The following is a 26,221-nucleotide window of genomic DNA, read 5'->3' on the forward strand; positions in this document are numbered from 1 at the left end:
ATTTTTCAATTATATATGTTTGAAATTTATTTTTTTCTTGTTAAGAATTACATATGGAAATTTAAAATAAATTATTCTTTTAATTTAATATTTATTTAGTATTTTACACTTATCAATATTTTTCAAAATTATTTTTAATTGAACTTATTTAAGAAATTTAAACATTTGTTTTGGTCCATAACAAGTTTGATCCTTGAATTAGTAAATATCTTAAGAAATTAATGTTTACATTAAAAAAATCTACTATTACTATATTATATTATATAACGTGGTATAATATTATTATATTTTAAAAATAAATGAAAAGCAAAACCTTATTATTATTGGACTATTGTCAATTTATGTTTGCAAAAAATACGTTATCGTCCTTAAATCTGTCTCTGTCTCTTTTTTAGGTGTTTCCATCCTTATATTTTTTTTAAAATTATAGTTTTTAGCCCTATAATTTTTAATATTTACATTTCAATCCTAAACTTTATTTTTTTATGTTTCAATCCCTGTTAGTTGATATAAAAGTGAGAAAATTATTGAAAAATAGGAGGAGAAAAAATCTTCGAATTTTTTATATTTCAAACATAAAATATTATTGATAATGGTGTTAGTGAATTTATTTTGAAGAGAGGGAGTTTGATGTTGGTAGTATGATATTCACCCATGCTAAAAATGTACATCATAATCTGAATTTTTTTTATTTAATTTACTTGTTTTATTTTCAAAGAGGGTGTTTTAAAGTTAGAAATAAGGTTACTAATGTTTATACTTTATATGATGATTTTTTAAGGTTAAAATAGATTGAAAATTAGTTTTGGAGGGTTTTAAAATTTGAACTTTGATATTTTAATCATTTGAGATGATCTGATTTTTTTTCTTCTAATAAATGACACATTATTTTTTTTTATTTTATTTTATAAAAACATCAACACATCATAACAAAACCTAAACATGTTGGTTTGTCTTTTTAGTCTTAGGCGCACTTGTTTTTTTTTTAAATGATCAATTAAATTATTTTTTATTTTTTATTTTAGTATACAATTATTTTAATTAAAATTATTAAATATTTTTTAATTTTTTATCTATTTATATCATAGTTTTTAAAATAAGATTAGAAGTCTTGATGATAATATTAATAATTATTTTATGAATAATTATATATGAACTGATTTTTTTAATTTGATTATAAATACTCAATAAGATTAAAAGTTGTATTTTATTATTATTTTAATTATTTAATTTTATAAAATTAATTACTTTTTTTAAATTTTCATAAAAATCACAAAGTCGTATTTTTTTTTATTTTTCTTATTAAAAATAGTTTTTGAAATCATGATACATTTTTTTTTTTTTTTAAGTTCTTATAATAATAAAACTATTTTCATTAAAATAATAATAAAACATAAATTAAGAAAGATGAATTTTAATTAATGATTATATTTTCTTATCTTTAATTAAATTATTAAAAAAAATTATGAATACTTATTTTAATCATCTTTAGTTTTGAATTAAAAATCTGTACTACTAATTAAAATATATGTTTTATTAAAGTTAAAAAAGTAAGAAAATGAAAATTTGGGGTAAAAAGGTACATTTTTCTTGGGTTTTTTTATAAATATTTATTTTAATTATAATAAAATTAAATAAAAATAAATTTCAAAAAATATTCCAGGACATAAATACACAGACCAGTAATATCTATTCATGTAATAACTTATCCTCATTTTTTAACCCCATCCCTTTAAATTTTTAAAATAAATGCATCACCACAGTCACCCAAAAAAAAAAATCTAAAAATTTGAAATCCAAATCCGCGCTCATCGCAATCAAATCTTCACCGTCAATAATCAAATCCCATCTCTCTCCCTCCGGCTTCCTCACAGAACAGAATATTCGCAGTCTTCTCTTAATTTTTGTAACTCATCAGTGAACTTATTGATTATTAATTAATGGCGTCGATTCCTTAAGGAGGAGGAGGAGAAGAAGAAGGAGGAGGAGAAAATGACGACTACGATAGAGAAGCTGTTTCTTCAGATCTTTGAAAGGAAGTTATCGATTTTCGAGCAAGTCAAGCACCAAACCGATCTCTTCGATCACCGCCTCGCCTCTAAATGTGTTCTTGATGGAACTGCCCCTCCTCCCTGGCTCCTCTCCCCGTCTCTCTCCTCCCTTCCAAATGGTAATTTCACTCTCACGGAATCGGCTTACGGGATACTAGGGTTTAAATTTCTGTTTTAATTCCAATTTTTATGAATGTTTTCCATATTAGGGTTTCCGGGTTTTTCAATTATAGTGGAGATAGTTCTGTGGCTGTTAATTAAAGTCAAATTAATTCATGGACACCTTTTGGTTTACACATGATAGTTGGATTAGAGTTTTCAAAGAGTATATATATATATTTTTTTTTGTATGGATTAATGGAATGGAATGGTGCCAAGGTTATAGATATATATATTTTTTAATTTTTTTTCCTTGTAAATTTCATAAATGAGTTGCTTGTGGTTTGTTTCTTTTCTCAATTATCTGCAAACTGCTGTGTTATTACAGAAAATAAAGAGGATCTCATATCAGGACTCTTACTGCCGCGTCTTCACCCTGCAAACCCTTATTCCACTAGTGCCTACTCAGTACAGCCTGTTATTACTACCAATACCAGTGACCTGCCAAGTGGTTTACACACAGAACTTGGCCTTGTCAACAAAAGATTCGATTCAGGTTATAGACTGTCTGTTTTGTCACAGTTACCTGTTATTGATGGCGTTCAATGTAACTTAAATGGAGTTCCTGAGCTGGAATTTAATGATGCGTCTCCACAAGATTGTAGAGATGCAAGAATGCCAGACATTGTACCTGATCACAGCCAATCACTGGCGAGGATTCATAGATCCAAATCAAGGCAAAAGGCTCTGGAGCTTCGCAATAGTGTGAAAACGGGTAAAACCTGTCCACGTGCTGAAAATAATGTTGGTTCTTGTACTAGTCGATTTAGAGGGTCTGGGGTTACTTCTCTACAGTTTGACCATGTTGATCAGTCAGAGTCGCTCAAACTTCTCAAGGCAAGTAATAAAAGTTGCATCGGAGAAGAGGTGAAAGTAGGTGAATGCATGGTAAAGGAAAACTCTAGTGATGTTTACCATGGCAGAAGTACAAGATCTAGAAGTTCTAGACTCAAAGCCAGCTATGTAAGTTCTAGACTTAAAGCCAGCTATGTGAATGAGTCCGGGAATGTGTGCACCTCTACTTGCCTTGCCAAAGAAGATGATCCTAGAGAGTCTATTTCAAAACGACAGCCTAACCAAGTTGAGTTGACAGAACTTGTTTCTGTTGTTGGTCATGCAAGTTCTGAAGCACAAATGGAAAATGAAGACAATCACAGGGGCAATGAAATGGCTACCATCATGTATTCTGTTGGAGTTCCAAGATGTACGAGTTCAAGCCCTCAACCCAACTCTACAAGGAAGCCTCTGGACATGAATAATTCTTCCTATATCGACAACAAAGACAGTAGGATTAGAGAGTCTATTGATGATCCATCACTGCAGCCCAATTGTGTCAATGAGATATCAGAAATGGCCAAACCTTCATCTGTTATCTCCAATGACAGTTATGGAAGGGTGAAAGCAAAAGTAAGTGATAACTGGAGCGAGGAAAAGGGAAGCGGGCTTTATTTTGGGAGAATAACAAGATCTAGAAGTTCCAGCCAACGAGCTGACTTTGTGAATGAATCTTTGAAGCTGGACGGCTCTTGCAGTAATGCTGAGGAAGAACCAAGGCAGCTTTCCAACCCTGTTGATGACTTTAGGGAATTGGTTAAACCTTTCAACATCACTGATGAAAGTTGTGAAGTGAATGAAAAAATGATGAACTACCAGAACAGTGAAGAGAGAACTGATTCTTATTATGGAAAAATAACAAGATCCAGAAATTCCAATCAGCAACTTGGAGTTGATGGGCTTCCAATACTGGATACTTCATCTAATATAGCAAAGGATAATGATGGTTCACTCTCACAGTCCTTCGGCAGATCTTCAAAACCTCATCAAACATTGAATCAGGTTAGAGAAGAAGGTGTTGACCTCCAGGAAGTGTTGGGTACTCAAGCAAATGCCCTGCCCTGTATTGAAAGAAAGGACATGGTTGACCTGGGTATATGTGACGCAGTTGTTGCAGAAACTGATATCGATTCTGATGGGATAGTTGAAGCTTGTTCTGTTACTTCCAGGTCTAACTCAGATGGTCCCAGTTGTCGAATGGAAGTTCCAGTCTCAAGGCCAGCCACTGACTGTGTTATGCTAGTGAAGCCCAAGCAGCTTGATTTTGATGATGTGGAAGACTGCGGTTGGAATGAAATTGGTGATCCTGCATCAGAGAACAAACAACAGTCTCTATCATCAGAGAGACGGGCTTCTACCTTGTTGCATTCAACAGTTATATTGGATAAAGTATCTGTTAACTCCCAAGAAAAGCCCATCTTGTCCGTTGAGATGCCATTGCTTGAGGACCAGGCAGTTTTTAGTAAAGAAGAAAAACCTTGGAATGATTCATCTGAAGCTTTTGTTAATGAGACTGCTCTTTTTGTTGATGAAAATACGAACTCTGTGCATAAGAAAATTAATTCAGCCATTTCTAAAAACCAAAATGGAGATTGCTACGTCATGGGTTCATGGCCTCAGCATAAGAGGAGAAAGATAGCGGGTCAACTGACTAGTTCCTTTTATGCTTCTACATGTTTGACGAGAAAGCCGTTTCAGCCTATTGTTACGGATCATGTAAATGGAAATATTACTACTATGGAAGATTCAGATACTGTCCAAATATCAAAAGGGTTTTATATGTCTCATATGGGGGATGACATGCAACCAAATGCTATCAAGAGCTCAGTTGAAGACATTCATCAGAACTCAGGGCCCCCTATGGCATGGCCTGAATTCTCATCACCAAAGCTGCAAGTTGAAAAGGTATTCCTTTTGATGCACTGAGGAGCTTTTTAATTTGTCTTCGATGAAATCTGGAATATGGTTCCCCTCTTTCCTGAAAATTTTTCTTATTAAAAAATGGATAATGAAACGCTAGTCTGCTGTTTCATTTTCAGTCTAGATGATAAGTAAAGTTACAAGTAGATGACTTCATATCTATCCACATGCCGTGGAATGTGATTATATTGGCATATCTGTCCACTAATTTTCAGCTTGTGCGGTTGCTGGCAACATATTAGCCTATGCATATGTTCAAATAATTCAACTGCAAACAAAACCAATTAATGGCCCACAGATGCCAGATCAAATTTAATAAAAAGCTTGTAATGTCAACATCCTCCACAAGCGTGCTGCCAGATACTTGGATGCATTTGCCCTCTCCCTCTTCACACAAACCCTGTACTTTCTCTCAACAAATCAGTGGACTAGTTCTTGGTGATAATTAACCCTTTATTTGAGCAAAAAAGCGTGACATTATAGAGGAACTGAATCGAAATACTTGGTAATATTTTTACAACTAACTTGTGCTGCTGAAAGATTGTGCAAAAATTGATACATAAAATAGGTTTTTTCTGGAATGGAATTTGATTGTGGTTTTTTCTGGTTAAGGACTCTGATGCAGAGCATATGGTTAATTGTTGTCTGACAGGTTGAACCTGGCTTGGAAGGAAGGAGCGGAAGTGCAAATAAATGTGGAGCACGCTCACCATCAGGTTTGACAAAATTATCCACTGGAGTTTCTCAAGCTAGTTCATTGGAAAAAGTTCCAGTGGAAAACCCTACTAGTGTGATCTTCGATGAAACAAGGCAGAACACTGCAGAAAAGAACCAGGTGTCACTGCAACTTGAAGATAGATTTGAACTGGGAAGTTCTGAACTTTTGACTTGTACTGAAACAGCCATGCAGGAAAATAGATTTCATGTAGGAAGGAATGGGAAATCACTGTCTAATTCAGTTAGTTCTCCACATAGTCAATCAATGGATTTGATTGGTACCGATCAAAGTATGCCTGTATATGAGTGGTTTGGTATGGAAACTGAGGGAATTGACTTTGAGAAATTGGATCTTTCAGATAATGCACTAGAAAGTGCAATTGCTGTGGAGCGGCTTTGCAAATCTGTTTGCCTTGAAACACCTTTGTCCCATTTTGCTACTGCATATAACAAACATAAAACACTAAATTTATATCAGTCTGTCCCAAATGGAGTTTTAGAAGCGATGGAGTTGAGCACCACCGTTAACACAAACAGTAACACTGGCAAGGAGCTTGAGGCCAGTTTTAAGTGTTTCAATGACAAAGTCAACGACACCTTGCATGGGAGGCTGCATTCTGACTCCCCAGCTTATTCTAATGCTCCATCCACGTGGGAAATCAGAAAACCTTTAATGTCTCCAGTTGGGAAGCTCTGGGAAGGAATCACATCAAGGTCTGGTAGTTCAGAGAAGAGAGTGAGCTCAATTCCAGATCTTCCCTGCATCAGTGAAGAAAATGAGAACATCATTGAGGTACCTGAAACATTTAAGGATGTTGTTGGTTCAGATCAGATGATCAGCTCAGTCAAAAGAGGGTTGCTTGCTGATATTACAAATAATCCTGATCCTCCAATATCAGTTTATGAGTCTGAGATAGTCAGTGATAGATACAGTCTTACTTCTGTGAACACAGAGTGTAGCTACACTGGCACTTGTAGAAGGGACAAATTGAACCATGGAAACCAGAAGGGCAACAGAAGAAAATATAACATTAAGGCAAAGGAGAATCAGAACCTAGTGGGTGTAAATGGTGTCAAAAGAGCCAGTGAATCTCACCATAACAGATTGAGCAAGCCAATCTTATCTGGAAAAACGAGTTTGAGAAAAGGAGGTCTGAGTCTTGCGGAGACCAAGTCTAAACTTAACAATATTGTGTCAAACATTACTTCTTTTATTCCACTTGTGCAACAAAAACAAGCAGCCGCAGTTGTTACAGGTATCATCTGAATCTTTTTTTCTTCTTTTTTCCTGTCTGTTCCCATTAATTGATTATTTATTGAAAAGACTACTCTTTTCCCCTTCCTTCCATAAATGCCTACCATAAAAGATAAATTCATCAGTTTGTGAATCTTTGCATATGCTTTGGTATTACCATATGCTTAAAGCACAGTGTCGCATTACAAGGTTTGGACCCACAGTTTGATTTTTTCATGGTTATGAAAAGATTGCTTAATGCGCAATTGGCAGTGTGGCCCTATAAGAACAATCCTTCACCATTCTGAAGTCTCAGTTTTCAGCTCAAAATCCTTCAATGGGATGAGTACATTTGATCATTTTCCTTTCATTATGTAGTTGAATCTGAAGAATTGGTCAAGGCATGTTCAATTATAAGTTTGCTGAGCCTTGAATCCAATATGGCTGTATTTTTCTCCTGACACACACATGGATTGCTGTTTGTTCATACTTCAGCTTGCTTTTGTTGTTGCTCTGTAACTATTTAACATGTTATTGGTTCAGATTATTCATACTGAAATATTACTGGCAATATGGATCAAGCTATAAACTATGATTATTAACACCTGTTGTCATGGTTTATAAAAAAATAAAATGCTTGATGAGCTGCCTCATTTTATGTACTTGGTCATTTTAGGTTAAGTTCTTGCATTTGATTGTAATATCACAGCAATCCCATGCTATTATTTGGAAATGGTTTACCCTTTCTTCAGTGGTTCCATTTCTCTGTAAAACTTCAGTGTCTATTCAGTTTTCTTAGGATGGTAAACATGCCTAATAAGAGGCATACTGCGATCATGTTACTTATTCATTGAACAAATAGTGTATGTTTATTACAGCATTCCAACATCTCCTCTGTTTCAGTCCATAATTGATTTTCAAATACCGGTGCTTCCTTATAGGGAAAAGAGATGTTAAAGTGAAGGCCCTGGAGGCTGCTGAGGTTGCAAAGCGTCTTGCAGAAAAGAAAGAAAATGAAAGAAAGATGAGGAAGGAAGCCTTGAAAATTGAGCGAGCAAAGATGGAGGAACAAAACTTGAGGCAGTGGGAGCTAGAGAAGGAAAAGAAAGACCAAGAACATAAGAGAAAAGAGGCAGATATGGCAGCAAAGAAAAGACAGAGGGAAGAAGAAGAAAAGAAGGAGAGGGAACGGAAAAGAAAGCGTGTTGAGGAAGCTAGGAGGCAGCAGCAGAAGCAGCAGCTAGTGCACGAGGAAAAGTTACGTGCTGAGAAAGAAGAGAGAGAGAGAAAACACCGAGCTGCAGTATGATCTCTTATGCTTTAATGCAATTCACAATTTCTGTTAGCTGCCAGTATTATGAATGTTATTAATTTTGAAAATGAATTTAGGATGAAAGAGCATTCGAGAACAAGAAATCTAAGGACAAATCAGGAAAGCATGTTAAGATGGAAAAAGAAAAGGGAGACAACAATCTTCAGAAGGTGCCTGAGAGTAAACCTATGACTTCCATGGTTTCAACAATTGATGATGGAAAATCAGAGTTGGGTGATTGTGGTGATAATTCAAAAGAAGTACGTGTTCTTAACATCATTCTTACTTAAATTTTAGCCATAATGCCTTGAAGTTCATGTTTTCAAAAATAAAGTCAAAGTTGCATATAATTCCTATTGGAACATAGGCAACAAGCAAATCGTTGTCCCTTTCTCACCAGAAGGAAGAAGTTTTCTGTTTTCTAATTTCAATTAATGGTGAGTGCTTTTGTTCACATATTTATTATTTTCTGCCTTGTTGAAGTTGGTGGTATCAAGAAGGATTTCTTAAAATTGATGGTTTCACTGAACTTCACGTGCATAGAACGTTCCTTGCAAATGGAGCATTGGCATGACTACTGTTGCCATTTTTATAATGGATCATTGCATGGGAGATTGGATGAAACAACAATAAAAGACTCTTTTCCTCATTACTAGCCAACTTGTAGAAAGTTATCTCATAAAAAATAGTTCTGTTTATGTTCTTCATGTGGTGTACTCCTGCTCAGACTTCCCGTGTTGTTGTAGGAAATGACTGTCTTTTCCAAGGCAGCTGAGAATGGCAACTTAATGTCTAACATAAGCCGAGAACAGGCATATGAGATTTCTCCATACAAAGGTTCGGATGATGAAGATGAAGATGACGAGGATGATGAGACAGAGAATAATAAATTTATTCCGTCATGGGCCAGGTATGCAACTCAATTTTGTTATCTTGATAGAAATCCCTTTAATCAAATTAGGCTTTTAATTCACATAGAACACTACATGCTCAGCAGTGCTGTTTCTTGCCTATCAGTCTTTCTGCTCTGGGAACCACTGCAATAGATGAGATGACAATAGCCATTGTCCTTTGATATTATACTTATTGTTAAATTATATCCAATTTGTCTTTTGAGACTTCAATGTTTCTCAGTGCGTTAATGAAACATTCACAAGCTTATTCTTGCTTTCTGCAGTAAAAATCATTTAGCTTTGATTGCTTCTTCCCAGCAAAGCATAGACCCACGAACCATTTTCACCCCAGACAGCTTTCCTGATAAATCTGAAGGTATATTCAGATAGTAAGGTGTCTTCAACTCTGATTTTTGTTTCTGAACTAAACTGTATTGCTACTTTGTAGTTCTTTTGCCCAGAAAACTTCAGCAAAAACAGCGGGCACACCAATGAAGTTTGATAGCATTGTATTTTTTAGGTCCTTCAGCAATAACTTCAAACCCTCGTCCAGTAAAAGGTTTGCTTTCTTTTTTCCCTCTGGAAGATAGAAAGACTGTATTTGCTTTGATGTGTTGGCATTGCATATTGCTGTGAACATCCCCAGGCATATCTTATGACAGTGACCTTCAATCCTTCATTGTGGCGGTTTACTGTAACAATTCACCACCCTTTGTTTAGCTTTCCACCTCAACTGCTCAATATTTTTAGAAAAAGAAAAAGTTTCAGTCTCAAACTTGGCTGGCTCAATTATTTGGATCCATTGCCTTGATAATATTGAAACATTCTCAGCTGTTGTGACTGCATAAAAACTTTTAGTCTACTTTCGTTTCTTTACTTGCATTACTTGTATCCAATCCTTCCCCATTAGTGCAAATATAGGCCCATGTTAAATATGGCAAACCGAGAACCATCTACTTCCCCTTATTTTCCTTAATGGTTGCCATTCCACCTTTTTCTCATCTAATCCTTTCTTGTGTTTTCAAAGTTCAGTCTTCGGATCCACTTAAACAAACGTGTATATTTTCATAATAACATTCTCATCTAATCCTTTCTTATGTTTTCAAAGTATTCAGTCTTCGCATCCACTTAAACAGACATGTATGTTTTTATACGCAACATTCTCAACTTAGTTACTTCATAGACGTAATTCTTCACTTGGCACTTAATATCAACAATAAATTTGATCTAATTCCAACAAGGATTTAACAGTCACATCACTTTTGTAAGACTTCTTAATTTCAACTTTGGTACTAAAAGTAATGCTGTTAATCTCCTGTTTGAAAATAGTAGTAAGGGAACTAGAGAACATTGCTGAGCATGCCCAATTGTACTAAAGACATGCTTTGATGCAGAGTGCACCTTTGATGGAATTTGTCATACCAGAGATCATTTATCAGAAGCCATGCCCCCCTCTGAAAAAAAAAAAAGCAAAATTTATTGTAATGAGATTTACATTGCATAATTCTTGACCTTGTCTAAAATTTTGGTCATAAAAATCAAATTTACGTAATCTAAACTTTGGTGGGTAATGTAATGTGTTTTACCATTTATTTTTAATTATCATGAAAAACTGAAGTAATTTTGTTTCTGGTCTTCTGTGTCAGGTTTTGATGAAGACTTCATTTGTAATTCATGGGTAGGTGAATTCATAGCACACATAAGTAGCTTAGAATCTTAGGTTTTCAATCATGTGAACACTTTTATAATGTCTCGATTAGCTTTTTTGCAAAGCCAGCATGCATAACAAACTATCCCGTTGTGTTGATGTACCCCTGGTTGTCCAGTAAGCTGTCAAAGCGGGAAAAAGCTTCATGTTCATCAACATGAAGTTGCAAAAACAGAGCATTATTATTAATATGTAGTTTTCATTGTGTGTGGAGGAAATTTTCTAACCGAGGATTTAGAGGAGTCTTAAACTGTTCAACGTCCTGCCGCTGTCATTTCCAGATGCAAGCGGAAGGTAAAGTGATAAAACCTAGACTAGACCTAGAACCAATTGTAATGCTGTCTTTCAACTGAGAACAAATGTAGCTCTAATATTGTTACCTTTAATTTCAAAATCCTGTATGTTTCACAGTATTGTCTAGTGTGTTTAATTTCGTCCTCAGTGGACTGTATTGAGGCCATGCTTGCTTAAACAATAGAGTAAAAACATGATTTCTTCATTAATACTCAATGTTTTCTTAGACCATCTTTTGTCCTTACTGCAGTCTCTGTACAGTATTCAACCCAGAAAGTTTAACTAGTTGTTCATTGATTTCTATATCGTTCCCTATCTTCAACCACGATTTGCATTTTATCCATGTGATGATGATCTCTTTGATTGAACTTTGAAATGCCAGCCGTGCTCTTTTGTTGCTTTTGCTCTTGATTTGAAACCCAACGGCTAGCTTGTGATTATTAACCGTGACCAATGGTTGCGCTTAGTGCTGTCATTTCCCAATCTTCCATGTGAAGTGGGGAAGCATATATGATGAGTCTGCAACAGAAAATTAGAGATAAAGTTTGACAAGTACGCAACAAAAGTACTGGTCAAGAAGAATTCCGGACCCATCAAACAGTTTTTTTTTTTTTTTAACAAAAACAAGCTGTTATATGCATGGCCAATAGGAAAATCCATCGAGTCCTAACTTATTTCTTCATTAGTTTCAGCTTCACTAGTTCTAACACTAATAGTCTTAATTGAACATAATCTTCAATTGCTTTTTTGTTTTTTTTTTAAAAAACCACAGTGAAACCTAACTAATGACAAAACAGATGACCACAAAGCCAAAAGGGAGCAACTCGATAAAACAAACAATAAAATCTCAATCCTTTTCCCAGCTCCAAGGATGTGCCTAAACAGCAACAGAAGAAGAACAGGAGCTCAACAAAAGATGTGATTTCAGCGAAGAGGCTATTAGATCAATTTATGGCTATTTCTCAAATTAATTGGAGTTGAAGTTGTTTCATTGTTGATATGACTTTCAGTGATCCGTGTATGATTCGATCTCATTATGCCGTTCATAAATCTGGCTGCTCTGCGGAGTGCAACAAGGTGCATAAAGTTCCTGGTTTTGAAAGGTTTGAATTGTAATAACCTCTCTCTCTGTTGAGTTGCTTGACTAGAAGAATCAAAGCTCAATTCTTGCTCTTGCGCCAAGTGTTTTCTTCAGAAACAAACGGGATCTTTTAGTTGCTGAAGAATGCCTGATTTTATTATATACCACTTTGCAAATATCTTAGGAGGGCTCTCTCATTAGAATTCTGCACACATGATTTCAGTGATCAGTAATCTTTACATGCCATAGAGACTTTCGGTATGAACCGGTGATTAGTTCTCCTTCATCAGAATTCAGCACTACCTGTTATGGTTTAGGTTTGGGTATGGATACTAAGCAGACGTCCAACGGATACCTCAACAGATACTCCCTGAATACCTAAAACTTGATCAGGTCAGGTTTGTTTTATAACCGATCAGGTTTGGATAAAAATTTTGATTTCGGGTTCAAGTATTGCCATTGAATATCCATTACCATCCATATTAATTAAAATTACAAAAAAAACCACTAGATTTTATCAATAACAAAACAAATACAAAAACGAAACAAACCCAAAAGATACTTATTACCCAAAGAAATTTCAAACATATATTACATAAAAAAAAACCCATAAATTATCTGCTGAAAGAAAAATAATCAAAGGACACAATTAAGATTCTCAAAAATATATTTTTAATATGACACAGAAAATATAAAATAAATTTAGATTGTAAAAATAAATCATAAAATCATATGGAAAGCTTTTTCATATAAAATTCAAGTTTATTAAAATATATGATTCAAATAAAAATTTATGCATAGTTTAAATACCTTGAAATACATGATTCAAATATAAATTCATATATAATTTAAGTAATTTTTTATTAATTAATAATTAATAAATTTAAAATAAACAATCTAATTATAAATAATTTAATAATCAACTTAAATCAATACCGGAAAACATTTCTACCTCAAAGACACCTTTACCAACATTTGTAAAGCAAACCTGACTATTTAAAAAATATCAATACCAAACTTCACTTTATTAAATATAAAGTTAACCATCTAGGTGGTGGCCAAGTGGTAAAGACTTGGGATCAAGGGGTTTGCTCCCTCTGTGGTCTTAGGTTCGAGTCCTTGGTTGCTCATATGATGGCCACTGAAGGCTTACATGGTCGTTAACTTCAGGGCCCGTGGGATTAGTAGTGCGCGAAAGCTGGCCCGGGCCCCCACGTTAATCTAAAAAAAAAAAAAATATAAAGTTGATAGTAACACTTTTACCAACACCCATCAACACAACCATGAACCAACAACTATAAAACATTTCTATAACTTCACTTCATCAAATATAGAGTTGAAAGCGGCACTTTTACCGACACATGTTTTTCCAAGAACTATAGCTACATAAGAGAAATCAAGGGATTCCTATCCAATAGCCTCAAGATGCTCTGTTATGGCATTGGCATGATCAAAACCAGCAACACGACCACCATTTCTACTTCGCAGCTACTTAGCTAATCCCTGTATATATAAAACCTGTGCAATAATAACATTACGGGGAGTCTGCCCAAGTCTATGTGCACGCTGAAAAAATTTCACCCTGATCATCTGGTTTTTCAAGCGTCTCATCAAACTCTTCTGATTCCCCGTTTATACAATCTTCAATTTGTTGGGATTGCATATGAGAAATAGTTTCATTAGCACGAAGTTGCGGGGTTGCCTTGGTTGCAAGTTCCAATAGTGGTGCAGCGCGCCTAAGGCTAACTAGACGAGAAGGTGATGAGGTTGCACTCAGAGACTTTGCAGATAAAGATGCAATCTTAAAGTGAATAATTTTTGTTAATTTTGTGAAATTCAGTCCGTGTTTGACTGATTTTAACCAAGTTTAATCAAGTTTGCTAATTTTTAAGTTTTTTACCCGATTTTGCATGTTATATGCTAGTTGACTCAAAAAATCATGTGATTTTACGAGTGAGTTTAACAATCTTGGACACAACTTTTAAAAGGGGAAAAAAAAAAGCAATATAGACTAGATATGTAATTAACAAACCTTAATCTTAAATGGGTTTCTCTCTCTCTCTCTTCTTTTTTTTTTTAAACCAACACAACAAGACCAGATCAATAGTGTTTTTTTTTTATGTCATGCAATAAAAAATTTAGAGATTAAGAGAGTAGTGAAGATGAAAAAAAAAAATATAGTAGAGACCGAAGAAATATAAATTGTCAATTTTATACCTATTCTTTCACCTCCCTTCACAACTTTCTCCTTTTCATCTCAAATTGTTGTTTCTTTTTTCTCTCTTTTTTTTCTTTCTCCCTGTTTACCTCTTAGCTCAAATAATCTTTGTTCACTCAGCTCAAAACTCTTTTTGTTCTTTTCTCTCTCTTGTTATTTTTTTCTATTCCGAGTCATTTTTTGCCTTCTCTTACTCCTTCTATTTATAGATGTCAATTTTATCTCTTATTTAAACAATCTTATATGTTATTTCTTATCAAAAGATATTGATTATTCAAAACATTTTAGTTTAAAGCTTTTCTATAGCTTAAGGTTATAATTTGAAGGTCTGAGAAATTTTAGAGTTATACGTTGCATCAAGATTTGAGATATCCATAAATTTTAATTCCATCATGACTATTATTAATATTATTAGGTTTCGATAAGTAGATAGATAACACGCAGTAACCAAGAAATAAATCATATAGTATTTGGAATCTGATGTGACCTAAGAAAATGATGTCATTATTCGGAATGTCTAGTTAAGTGAAGAACTTTAAATAAAAAATGAGTACGAATTATATAAATTTAAGGTAATTTTCATATACCAATAATTATAGGTTGTAGTTGTATTTTTGAGCTACCTCACTTAATTGTATGATAAAGTGCCATAGTGTAACTAAGACAACCCCCCCCTTTTTTTTCTTTAAATATTATACAATTAAGGAAGCTATTCGTTTTCTTTTTAGTTTCATTATCTTATATTATGATGTCATGGTTTAAAGTTTTATAATTTATTTTGATTTATGTGCTCTAGCATATTCATAATGGCATGAAGCATTTTGACTTTAAGTTAAAGGTCAATATTTCAAAATATAAATTTTATTTATAATTTTAAAAAATAAAACAATAAGAACTAAAACTAACAATAAAAAAAGCCATTTTGGTTTTCTTTACTATTCATGAATTTTCTTCAAAGAGCCTCTTTAAAGAATTTATTCCATTAATTTCTTATGGTCCAAGATAATTTCTTTAAATTCAAACAGAGTTTTGTAAGTTTTTACTAAAGCAATTTGCTTCAGGTTGATTAAATCCTATATAAGATCATCATGGATAGTTGTTTCAAATTTAATTTGTAAGGCTTTTACTAAAGAAATCTAATAAGTAATAATCCATGTGTCAACTATCTCTTAAAACCAAGCAATTAGCTTACATTTTACATGAGAAATTGCTTTGATTAGTCAATGTTAAGGAGGGCGTGTTTATAGATGCTAAAAAAGGGTGTTATAATAGTTAAGAAATTGTGTTGCCTTATAAACCTAGACAACATAATTATTCTCATTAAAACAAGGAAAATTTTGTCTCATCGCCCTAAATTGGATTTACTAGTCGCTTTGATTTTCAGTTTCATATCTATAGTAGTTATTGATAAACATAGTGAGGGTGTTTAGAAAAAACTTCATGGGTTATTTACCCTATATCTTGACTATTTGGTCTATCTCATTTGGGATGTTCTATAATTGATTAATAAAATCCTCTAAAACTCTATATTATGTCTATTATTACTGTTTTTGTTATTGTTTCATATGATAATGTAACTTCCACTAACTGAGAAACTTGAGTTTCCTCTGTTATACCCTGCTAAGAAAAGTTGATTTTGATATCAAATTGTAACAAACTAGTTATAACTTTTATGTAAGAATATAAAAGTCAAGTAATGTAATGGAAAGAAATTTTGTACATTCTAAAATTTATTGAATTGTGGACTTAATTACAAATCAAGAAAAGAACTAAATTAAAATAAGAATTGGAGATTTATGAGTGAATCTAAGGTAGCTTGGGTCTTTTAATCTAAAACAACTTATCTAGAACATTCTTTAATACTAAACACTTCTACCTTTTTCAATTTAAAATGGAAATAACTAGGATTTAAAATTTGAATAGTCTTGAAACTAAAATTTAAAAGATCTTGAATTAGTTTATTTAAATCTTTAAAACTATTCTCTAAAACATTGTTGTTTTCCTCCACTAATTGCCTAGTACCAAAACACTACCATTTTCCCATGAGTTTGCAATTCAAAATATAGTTGTTGCATCATAATTAATGAATAAATCCATATGTTAGTTATGCAACATCTTCTAGTTTCTGATATCTTCATCATCCATATATCTTTAATTTTTTCCAAATATTATCTCAACTATTATCACTTGTCTTTATGTCTTATTCTTTTATCAACTCCTATAATCTTTTTTTTATGTGTAGATAAGGGAAGGGGGGGTTGAAGAGAGAGAGAACAATTCTCTTATTCTTTAGTCAACCACCTTTAGATATGTTACCAATACCTACAAGTTAAATAACCCAAAACACCAACAAAAATTGATGGTTTATTCTTTAAATGGTTTTTTTTTAAATTTTGTTATTATTTTATTGTGGTCAGATGGATTTTCTTCAAAGAACCTCTTTAAAGGATTTCTTCCATTTATTTCTTATGGTCTAAGATGATTTCCTTTAATTCTTTTTTTTCTTTGAATTTTAACTTAGATTCTTGTTTTTCTCTCAATATTTATAGCATACAGGAGACTTTAATTTTCTAGGTTAGTAGATTTTGGAGTTATTATATTAAGCATGAACAAATTTTAATTTTCTAGCTTTTTTAGACTATTATTTGTCTATGAAGAAGATATACCAACAATTTTATTTTATAAAACAAGGTGAAGTAATGGATACTTAAATAGATATCCGAACCAAATCATATAAGGTTTAGATATTAAAAAACTATAGTTAATTATAGATAAATCATATAAGGTTTAGATATTAAAAAACTATAGTTAATTATGGATAGTAAAAAACCATAGGGTAATGAGTTAGGTGTGGATAATAATTTTGAGTTTGGATTCAATTATAAATTATATTAAAACCTAACTTGTGGATACATATAACCATCCATAATAGCTCGTCAAACTAGCACAAATTGTTTGTTGGAATTAATATCATGGATACAAAGAATGGTTCAACTAAATACCAAAGTCTTATTTATTTATGATAAATATAACTAAATTATCGAAAAGAAATTAGTATTTCTTTAGTTAAATTCGTCATTTCATATTTATATATTTTTAATTTTTTGACTAAACATGTTTTGTTTTTAATTAATAACAAAAATTTTCTAATAACAAAGTTAAAGCATTTAAAATAAATATCCACATAAATTTTAATTATTTAAATTCTTGAGAGAAAATTTTTTTTCTATAGTCAAAATGTTCCTTTTCTATATATTTTTAGTTTTTTTTTACAAGAACATGTCATTTTTATTAAGATCATATTTTTTAAAGTAAAAGCTTATCATGATTTGAAAAGAAAGTTTTTTTTAAAAAAAATGATATCTTGATAATCTTTATACACTTCCATGACAAAAAAAAATTAATTTGTAAACACTGTATAAAATTCACAATAACAAAAAATATATATTTTATTTTCATTGAATATTCATGAGCTCTATTTAAATATATATATATATATATATATATATTAAATGTACATATAAATATTCATAAAATAATTGCAAATATTACCATTTAATCTTATTTAAAGAGAATAACATAATTGAATGATTTTTTAAATATCATTATTATTATTTATTTTCTTAAAAAATTATTTTAAATATATAAAAAAAATTAAGAATCAAGTGGATAAACTCCTCAACATCCGGGACTCAAAGAATGACCCAAATGTATCATGCTTGCAAGGACAAGCCTCCTGCAAGCCTAGTCTTAGAAAAATTCTAGACGCCTACTGTATGTGAAAGGCCAAGCTTGTGCACTTTCTTTTAAGTAAACAGAAGACACCATGCAAACCAAGGCTTGGTCTAGTGGTAGAAGGAGCTTGTCTCCTTCCACTGCATCGGAGTTCGAGTCTTGGCGTGCACGTCTGTCACCCCCGTGGTGCCTTACATGCCTACTGGGTTTGCAGGGTATTCAGTGGGCCGTGAGGATTAGTCGTGATGCGCGCAAGCTGGCTCGAACACCCCACGTAAATCAAAAAAAAAAAAAAATGAAATTTTTGCAAGCAAGGTACCATGTCGTATGTCAAAGTTTTTTTTAAATAGAATAGCTGAAACATTGTTCACCTCAGTAGATAAAGTGTTATCCAGTAGAAAAATCAGGTTTGGATTACCAAAATCAAAATTCTAATATATTTTCAGCTAAAAATATTTTATAAATCTTAATATCCTCTGTTTCCAACCGTAAAACCTTGATTTTTTTTTTTAACATGGTTAAAAAAAAAAACTATTTCTATTGAATTTCTCTTTAAGATAACTCATTGAAACTAAAATTATTTTTTATTATTGTTGAAATGTGGTTGATCAAAATATTTTTCTCTTTTCTCTTATTTTTAGTGACTTTCACTCTTCCCACGCAACATCAAGAGACTAGTATGATTAAGCTTTTAAAATCAAATTGAATTTTTGCAAAAAAAAAAACTTTTATGAAAATTTTAGAGATCAGAGTTAACTTTTCTCAATATATAGGGATTGAAATGAGAGTGAAATGAAGTTTTATTAATGAAATGTAAATATCTAAAACAACAAAGTCCATAAACTATATATATAAAAAAAATTTAGGTACCGGAACAAACTTCTGCAAAAATTTCAAGGATTAAATTGAACTTTTCTAAATACATAGGGATTGATACATGATTAAAAAAATGAAGTTTTAGGATCAAGTCATAAATGCCTAAATCTATAGGGACTAGAAATGTAAGATTTAAAAAATTAAAGGATCAAATTGAATTTTTAAAGATTGCAATATTCATAACAATAGTAAAGTCCAAGGGACCAAATTAAACTTCTGGAAATTGCACTTTTCATAGATAAAGTAAAAGTCCAAGATGGTTGATTATTATTCTAATTCTTTCACGAGATATAGTCATCGACAACATTTGACCCATGCAACGGCTAACTGACGTGTAAGACAACAATTTTCCACTATGAAACTTGGTCTTGACTCCTCACTTGGCCTCTTCCTGCATTAGCGAGGCCTTCAAAATCACTTTTCGGCTTTGAATGTGACTCGCATTCCAACGCTATTATTTTATAATATTATTAAAAATTTTAAAAAATAAAAAATATTATTATAATATATTTTTAAATAAAATATAATTATAACTATACTCTTAAATACCTTCTCAAAATCTATTTGAAACTCTAGGATTGAGATGTTTTAAATCCATGACAAAAAAAATAAAAAAATAAAAATATATGATTTTCCACCACAGCCATACCCTACTACTTTATGCAAGCACCCATGGCCATGATTAACAACTTTAATAAAAGCTGCGTTACGAAGTACAACAAGTGGAACTTAGTGCCTCCAAAAAAAAAAAAAGTAATCTACTAGATAATTGGCCGATTATATTTTTATTGAATATAAAAAAATATTCATAATATATTTTCTAAAAACAATTAAATTATATAAAAATTAATTTGATGTAACATAATTGACTTTACATGTTTAAAAATAATTCGAACAACCAATAAAAATATAACTTCATTAAAAAAATCAAAACAAAATTTTTTTTTTAATATTGAGACGATAATATATTGAATCTACTTGGATTTAGTCGGATTGAGTAGAATTCACTTAGATCAATTCATGTTAATCTATTAAATTTTCAACCCAAATTATGAGGCATTAATAACGTTGTAGAAAATAAATAAAAAAAATTATTAAATCTAATTTTCAATCAAATCAATATTGAAGAATAAAATTAAAAAAAATCCAGTTACAAAAGTGAGTTGATTCAACCCAAATTAACTTGCGAAAACTTTATCATGAGACTAGGATAATCACTCAGTTCCCACTAAATTCAATGTTGAATAATGAATTTAAAAAAAAAATATTAAGAACCAAATTGTAAAATGCCAAAGTATTTCACTGTTTATCACTAAAAATGAAATATTAAATTTTTTTAGTAAATCTTAAGGATCAAATTGTAAAAGTCCAAAGTATTTCATTGCTCATTGCAAAATTGAAATACCAAGTTTTTTTAGTAAATGTTATAATATTCATTAAATTATTATGATGTAAATTTAGTTGTTCTATTTTAAATGAAATTATAATTTAATATTTTTATTTTTATAATCAATATTGTAGTTAATTAACTTTTTTTTTTTAATTGTATGATGCTTTTAGTTTACTAACAAATATTCAAAATGACTTTGGATCCTTATTTTGTCCAGATAATAATATCAAATATAAAAATTATTTTAAAAGAAGATATTTTTTTTCCAACAAAAAAATTATATACACAAGTTTTTTTAACATGTTTTTGTAATTAAAAAACTTCTAATGAAAATTAAAAATATTATGCATATATATAATCAAATAAATTGAGAATTATATGTGTTAATAAATGAAAAAAATTCATAAATGATAATAAAAAATAAAATAGAAAAAATCAGGATGCAGATGTTGATCAAGATATTTAATCTCGCAAGATAGGATATTTATCCAATTTTATTTGCTAAATTTTTTATTCAATCAAATAATAAAAAATAGATACACATTAAATTGATTGAATAAAAAGAAAAAAAATATCATGCAAGGCTACACATATTATAAATATCATTTGAAAAATAAATATTTTTAATTTTTAAAAATAAAGTTCATCTATACAAAAGATTAAAAAAATTATAGATGAATTCAAAAAAATCTCTTAAGAAATTTAATGAAAAAATAAAAAAAATGACTATCATTTATAAATAAAATAAAATAGAGAAGATATATTAATCTAAATATAAATGAAAAATAATTTTGAAAAGGAATATATAAAAAATAATTAAAAAATAAAAAAAATAATTAAAAAAGAGTAATGTTAGGCGTGGTTAGCTTATTTTTTTAGGACTCACACCTAGGTTTTTTTATATTTTTATCATGTTATTTATTCTAATATTTAAAAAAAAAATTAGATAACATGTCTTACTTTTTCAAAATCCAGCTATTATTGTGTCTAAAACATTGAAGAAAAATATTTTTTTTATTTAAAAACTCATTTTTAACTTATTTGTTTTACCAAAAACACTTAAAAAATATTTAGAAACTATCTAAAAACTTGTAATCAACTTGAGTTCATATATATTTTTCTAGGGACGTTCAACATAAAAATAAAATCACCTAATATTAATTTTTTTTAAATGAAATCATTTGACACAAAAATCAACTATTTTAATAATCAAAATCAACATCAACAATATTTTTCTCTCTCAACATAGGAATCCAACAACCGCTTTCTCTCATCTCTCAAATCATGAACTAAAAAATAAAAAAATAAAATTTGTATTAAAATTGAATTGAAAAAATATTACGGTATCAAATATTTATTGTTTTTAAATTATAAGGACTAAATTAAATTTTTTATATGAATTTTAAAATCATCATCGATTTACAATCTTTTTTTTACTTTGATTTTCTATTTTTTAATTCCATCCTTAGCCAATAAATTTAATTTAATTGCCCTTGAATTTGGTCCAAAAAAGATAAAATTGCACCCAAAAAAATACTTGAGATGAAATTAAAAAAATGGAAAAATCTGCCGTAAAATATGAGAAGATTAACAGTGAATTTATGCTAGTTTTTTACTTAATTGCTGGCTTAGATAAAGGTTGCAGCGATGACCAATTGGGCTGGGTTAGGTTAGTCAAACAAACAAGTCAGTAGTAAGAGACCAAGAGTCCTCTCGTAGAAAAACCACATTCAATGATCACCAAAAGCATCTTCGACATTAATACAAAAGGTCCAGAAACTGAGACCCATTGTCAGTTATTATTATTATTTTGCTTGGCCAATCGATGATCACCCACGCTCCCATGTCTTTCAACCGTTTAAACCCCATTTTCCCACTAACCCTCCTTCCTCCTCGTCAAGTCCTCTAGTCTTTCATCATAACCAACTTGTTATCCTTCAAGAAAGCAAAACAAGTCTTTATTGTCTACCATTCTTCTTGTTTCTTCGTTGAACTCTCTCTTAAAACTTGGAGAACAATAGAGAATCAAGATTCAGTCGGTATGAGTCCAAGAAAGATACATTTTTGCATCTTCCTCTTCGTTCTCTTTAGCTTCAAAGACCCTCCTTTTGTGTTAGCAAGTAGTAGGAATGTAAGCCTTGAGTTCCCTTCTTTCAATCTCCGTAATCTCACTCTCCTCGGTGACTCTTATCTCCGAAATGGTGTGATTGGCCTTACACGTGATGTCACAGTGCCTTCTTCAAGTTCAGGCACTGTAATCTACAACAACCCGATTTCATTTTTTGATCAAGAATCCAATACCACAGCTTCTTTCTCAACAAGGTTCAGTTTTTCTATCCGTAGTGCCAATGAAAACTCTTTTGGTGATGGTTTGTCTTTTTTTCTTTCACAAGATAACCACACTCTTGGGAGCCCTGGAGGGTACTTGGGTCTCGTTAATTCTTCTCAATTGACCAAGAACAAGTTCGTGGCTATTGAGTTTGACACCAGGCTTGATGCCCATTTCAATGATCCAAATGATCACCATGTTGGTTTAGACATTGATAGCCTTAATTCAATCAAGACTGCTGATCCAATCTTGCAAGATATTGATTTGAAGAGTGGAGATTTGATCACAGTTTGGATTGATTACAAGAATGATTTGAGGGTCTTGAAAGTTTATATGAGCTATTCAAGTTTGAAACCAATAAATTCCTTACTAACTGTGCACATTGACCTCTCTGAGTATCTTAAAGGTGATATGTATGTGGGGTTTTCAGGCTCAACAGAAGGAAGCACTGAGCTTCACTTGGTTACAAATTGGAGCTTTAGAATCTCAGGTTTCCTTCCTCTGAGCCCAAATTCAGATCCTTATAATGTATCTGATAGTTCAGTGACGGTAACAACACCTGTTATTCCTATATCAGATGCTGCAAATAAACGTCACAAGAGCCTTGGTCTCGGTCTTGGGATTACTGGTCCGGCTGTCTTTTGTACGTTCCTGGTGGCTTTTGGTTATATTTCTTTCAGGAAGTGGCAGAAGATTGAAAGAGTTAAGAGCCTGAAAGCAGAGCTAATGACAGGGCCAAAGGAATTCAGTTACAAAGAGTTGAAGTTAGCCACAAGAGGGTTTCATTCAAGCAGAATAATAGGTAGAGGTGCATTTGGGAATGTCTATAAGGCCTTCTTCAAATCTTCGGGTACCATTGCTGCAGTGAAAAGATCGAAACATTCCCATGAAGGTAAAACTGAATTCCTTGCTGAATTGTCAATTATAGCTTGCCTGAGGCACAAGAATTTGATTCCACTACAAGGTTGGTGTGTTGAGAAGGGTGAAGTGCTGCTTGTATATGAATTTATGCCTTATGGGAGCCTTGATAGGATGCTATATGAAGAAGGATCTGAGCGTGGAATATTTTTAAATTGGGCACATAGGCAAAAGACAGCAGTTGGCTTGGCCTCTTCGTTAACATATTTGCATCACGAATGCGAGCAGAAAGTCATTCACAGAGATATAAAGACTAGTAACATAATGCTGGATGGAAACTTCAATGCAAGGCTGGGTGATTTTGGATTGGCAAGGATAATGGAGCACGACAAGAGTCCTGTGTCAACGCTTACTGCAGGAACAATGGGGTACTTGGCTCCTGAGTATCTTCATTGTGGGAAAGCCACTGAGAAAACTGATGTTTTTAGCTACGGAGTGGTGATACTTGAACTGGCTTGTGGTAAGAGGCCCATTGAGAAAGAACCAGTTAGCCAAAAAATGGTGAATTTGGTTGACTGGGTTTGGGGATTGTATGGTGAAGGAAAGATCATTGAAGCAGCTGATAGCAAGCTGAATGGAGAGTTTGAGGAGGAAGAAATGAGGAAGCTGTTACTTGTGGGTTTGAGTTGTGCTAATCCGGATGACACGGGGAGGCCTACCATGAGTAGAGTCCTTCAAATCCTCAATGGTGAGGCTGAGCCTGTTGCTGTGCCGAGGAAGAAACCAAGCCTCACATTCTCTTGCGGCTTGGCATTCACGCTTGAGAACATTGTTTCTGATTGTGACTAGTCTCATATGAGACATTATAGCTAACTCAAGTCTTACTGATTGTTTGATTCCTTCAATTTTTCTCCTTTTGTTAATTTTTTTAGTTTGTTTTCAGTGATCAGAGACCGTAGGGTTTCTTTCGGCTTTAGTTCAAAACTATTGTATTGAACTATGCAGTCTCTGCTATTATCTTGTAACGCTTTGAATGTGTATTTGATCTCTTCCATCATCAAACAAGTTTTTTCAGCCCTGAAATTTTCTCTCCCGCATTAGCATAATATCCTAAGAAAAAGCAAGATGGTAAGGTAAAGAAAACTCTTTGACATTTTTGTGCTGCAGTTCCATGAGTTTAGAACTGTTTTTCTACGTGCTTCATTTCAAATACAGGCTAACCATCTACTTCAAAATTGTTTGCATGGAAACTTCATGAACTTTTAAGGTGGCAGATGGTGGTTTTGATGGCTACACTGACCTGAATAGTGTGGGAAAGGGTTAATTGTAACCAGCATCCTCCCTTACCAACAAGGCCACCTGCTGGCTTTCCGTGCCCATAGATTCATTTAAATCTCCAGAACTTAAATTTTCCTTTGTTAATTGTAACCACTTCTAGGCTGCAACCAGATATATTGATATACAACACGCTTGGATTGTATTCTCCAATACAACACTTGATCCTTTCTTTCTCTTCTTGCAAAATACGCAGCAAGATCCATCATGATTCCATTGAAATACCGGACATTTAAACTCAAAGGAAAAGGCACACGTCGGATCTGCCAAGGCTTGGTCTGTTTGATGATGTGCAGAGTAGGGGTTGAAGTGTGAAGCTGTGAGCAAGAGATGGGACCATCTTCTGGGCATTATAGGGAAATTACTATACGCGCACATTTCATATCACAGACAACGTTGCATTATAATTACATTACGTTTACAAAATAAGCTGAAGCAAGGTGTTCTTTCACGGTTGTAGTTACTGTGGTGCTCGGACTCACCGTTGTGAACTGCTACAATTAATCAAGTTGGGTATAGTTTTTTTTTCTAAAAAAAAAAAGTTATTCTTTAATGTCACGTTCACGGGATTGGAACACTTATGATTTTTTTCGGTTTATGTGGAACTTTGTTTTCGTACGATTTTGCTATGATGCAGAAAACTAGAGTCTAGTCCCTATAGTTTTTAGTTTTTCATTTTTAGTCCTTTTTTAGTTTCACATCTCAATACTAAGTTTTATTTGTTTTACATTTCAGTCCCTAGATTTTAAGATAAGAAAGGTTAAAAAATAGAGGAGAGAAAAAGTGATAGTTTGACCATATCCTAACAAAAAAATAATAATAATAAATTGATATTGATGAGAGAAATGTCGTTAAGGTGTTTTTGAGCTTCCATCTTATTAGGAAAAATTAGACTGGGGCTAGGTTTCTAGCGATCTAGGAGTGTTTTAGGGTTATAAATTAATTTATTGAATTTCTTAGTGTATTTATTCAATATTTTTATATAAAAATAGAATGAAAAATAGATTTTAGATCCAAAAAACTCATGTCTAACATACATTATCTCTCACGATAAATAACATGTCACTTATGTTTAATGTTTTTTTTATATAAATAAAAGGATAAATAACATGTTGTATACTCTTAAATATAAAAGAGATCAAGTGTGTGTCTAGTCTTGGAGGCCTGCTCATGCCACGTTTTTTTTTTAATTGGGCCTAATCTCTTTGACCCATGTATTTGACTTATTTCTAATGTTTTTTTTTTTTAATTCTTTAGAATTTTAATTGAAATTCATT

General features: G+C 32.1%; 2 protein-coding genes across 6 annotated transcripts; both read left to right on the top strand.

Annotated features, from left to right (window-relative positions):
- Positions 1–1,775: 1,775 nt before the first annotated feature.
- Positions 1,776–11,353, top strand: WYR (inner centromere protein, ARK-binding region protein). 3 transcript variants are annotated; one of them, XR_844198.1, is made up of 9 exons: positions 1,776–2,170; positions 2,539–4,949; positions 5,617–6,937; positions 7,857–8,218; positions 8,305–8,487; positions 8,974–9,137; positions 9,405–9,496; positions 9,569–9,679; positions 10,767–11,353. XR_844198.1 is itself a non-coding variant. In XM_011040496.1 (8 exons), the coding sequence occupies exons 1-8, from the start codon at positions 1,993–1,995 to the stop codon at positions 9,613–9,615; spliced, it is 4,758 nt and encodes a 1,585-aa protein (XP_011038798.1). In that variant the 5' UTR covers positions 1,776–1,992; the 3' UTR covers positions 9,616–9,685. The 3 variants fall into 3 exon arrangements, 1 of the variants encoding a protein (XP_011038798.1); XR_844199.1 differs by having other exon boundaries at positions 8,305–8,484; XM_011040496.1 differs by lacking the exon at positions 10,767–11,353 and having other exon boundaries at positions 9,569–9,685.
- A 10,879-nt stretch (positions 11,354–22,232) lies between these two features.
- On the top strand, positions 22,233–24,582 carry LOC105135578 (Concanavalin A-like lectin protein kinase family protein). Of its 3 annotated transcripts, none has more exons than XM_011040498.1 (2): positions 22,233–23,097; positions 23,182–24,582. In XM_011040498.1, the coding sequence occupies exons 1-2, from the start codon at positions 22,464–22,466 to the stop codon at positions 24,456–24,458; spliced, it is 1,911 nt and encodes a 636-aa protein (XP_011038800.1). In that variant the 5' UTR covers positions 22,233–22,463; the 3' UTR covers positions 24,459–24,582. The 3 variants fall into 3 exon arrangements, with proteins under 3 accessions (XP_011038800.1, XP_011038801.1, XP_011038799.1); XM_011040499.1 differs by having other exon boundaries at positions 22,233–22,744; positions 22,835–24,582; XM_011040497.1 differs by having other exon boundaries at positions 22,233–24,582.
- Positions 24,583–26,221: the final 1,639 nt, after the last annotated feature.

Source organism: Populus euphratica, unplaced genomic scaffold (genome assembly GCF_000495115.2).
Source record: "Populus euphratica unplaced genomic scaffold, PopEup_1.0 scaffold47.1, whole genome shotgun sequence".
NCBI classification, from domain to species: Eukaryota; Viridiplantae; Streptophyta; class Magnoliopsida; order Malpighiales; family Salicaceae; genus Populus; species Populus euphratica.

Coding starts and splice junctions, on each gene's coding strand:
- WYR (XM_011040496.1), top strand. CDS start 1,993: ATGACGACTACGATAGAGAAGCTGTTTCTTCAGATCTTTGAAAGGAAG. Junction 2,171..2,538: donor TCTCTCCTCCCTTCCAAATG/GTAATTTCACTC, acceptor GTGTTATTACAG/AAAATAAAGAGGATCTCATA. Junction 8,488..8,973: donor GTGGTGATAATTCAAAAGAA/GTACGTGTTCTT, acceptor GTGTTGTTGTAG/GAAATGACTGTCTTTTCCAA.
- LOC105135578 (XM_011040497.1), top strand. CDS start 22,464: ATGAGTCCAAGAAAGATACATTTTTGCATCTTCCTCTTCGTTCTCTTT.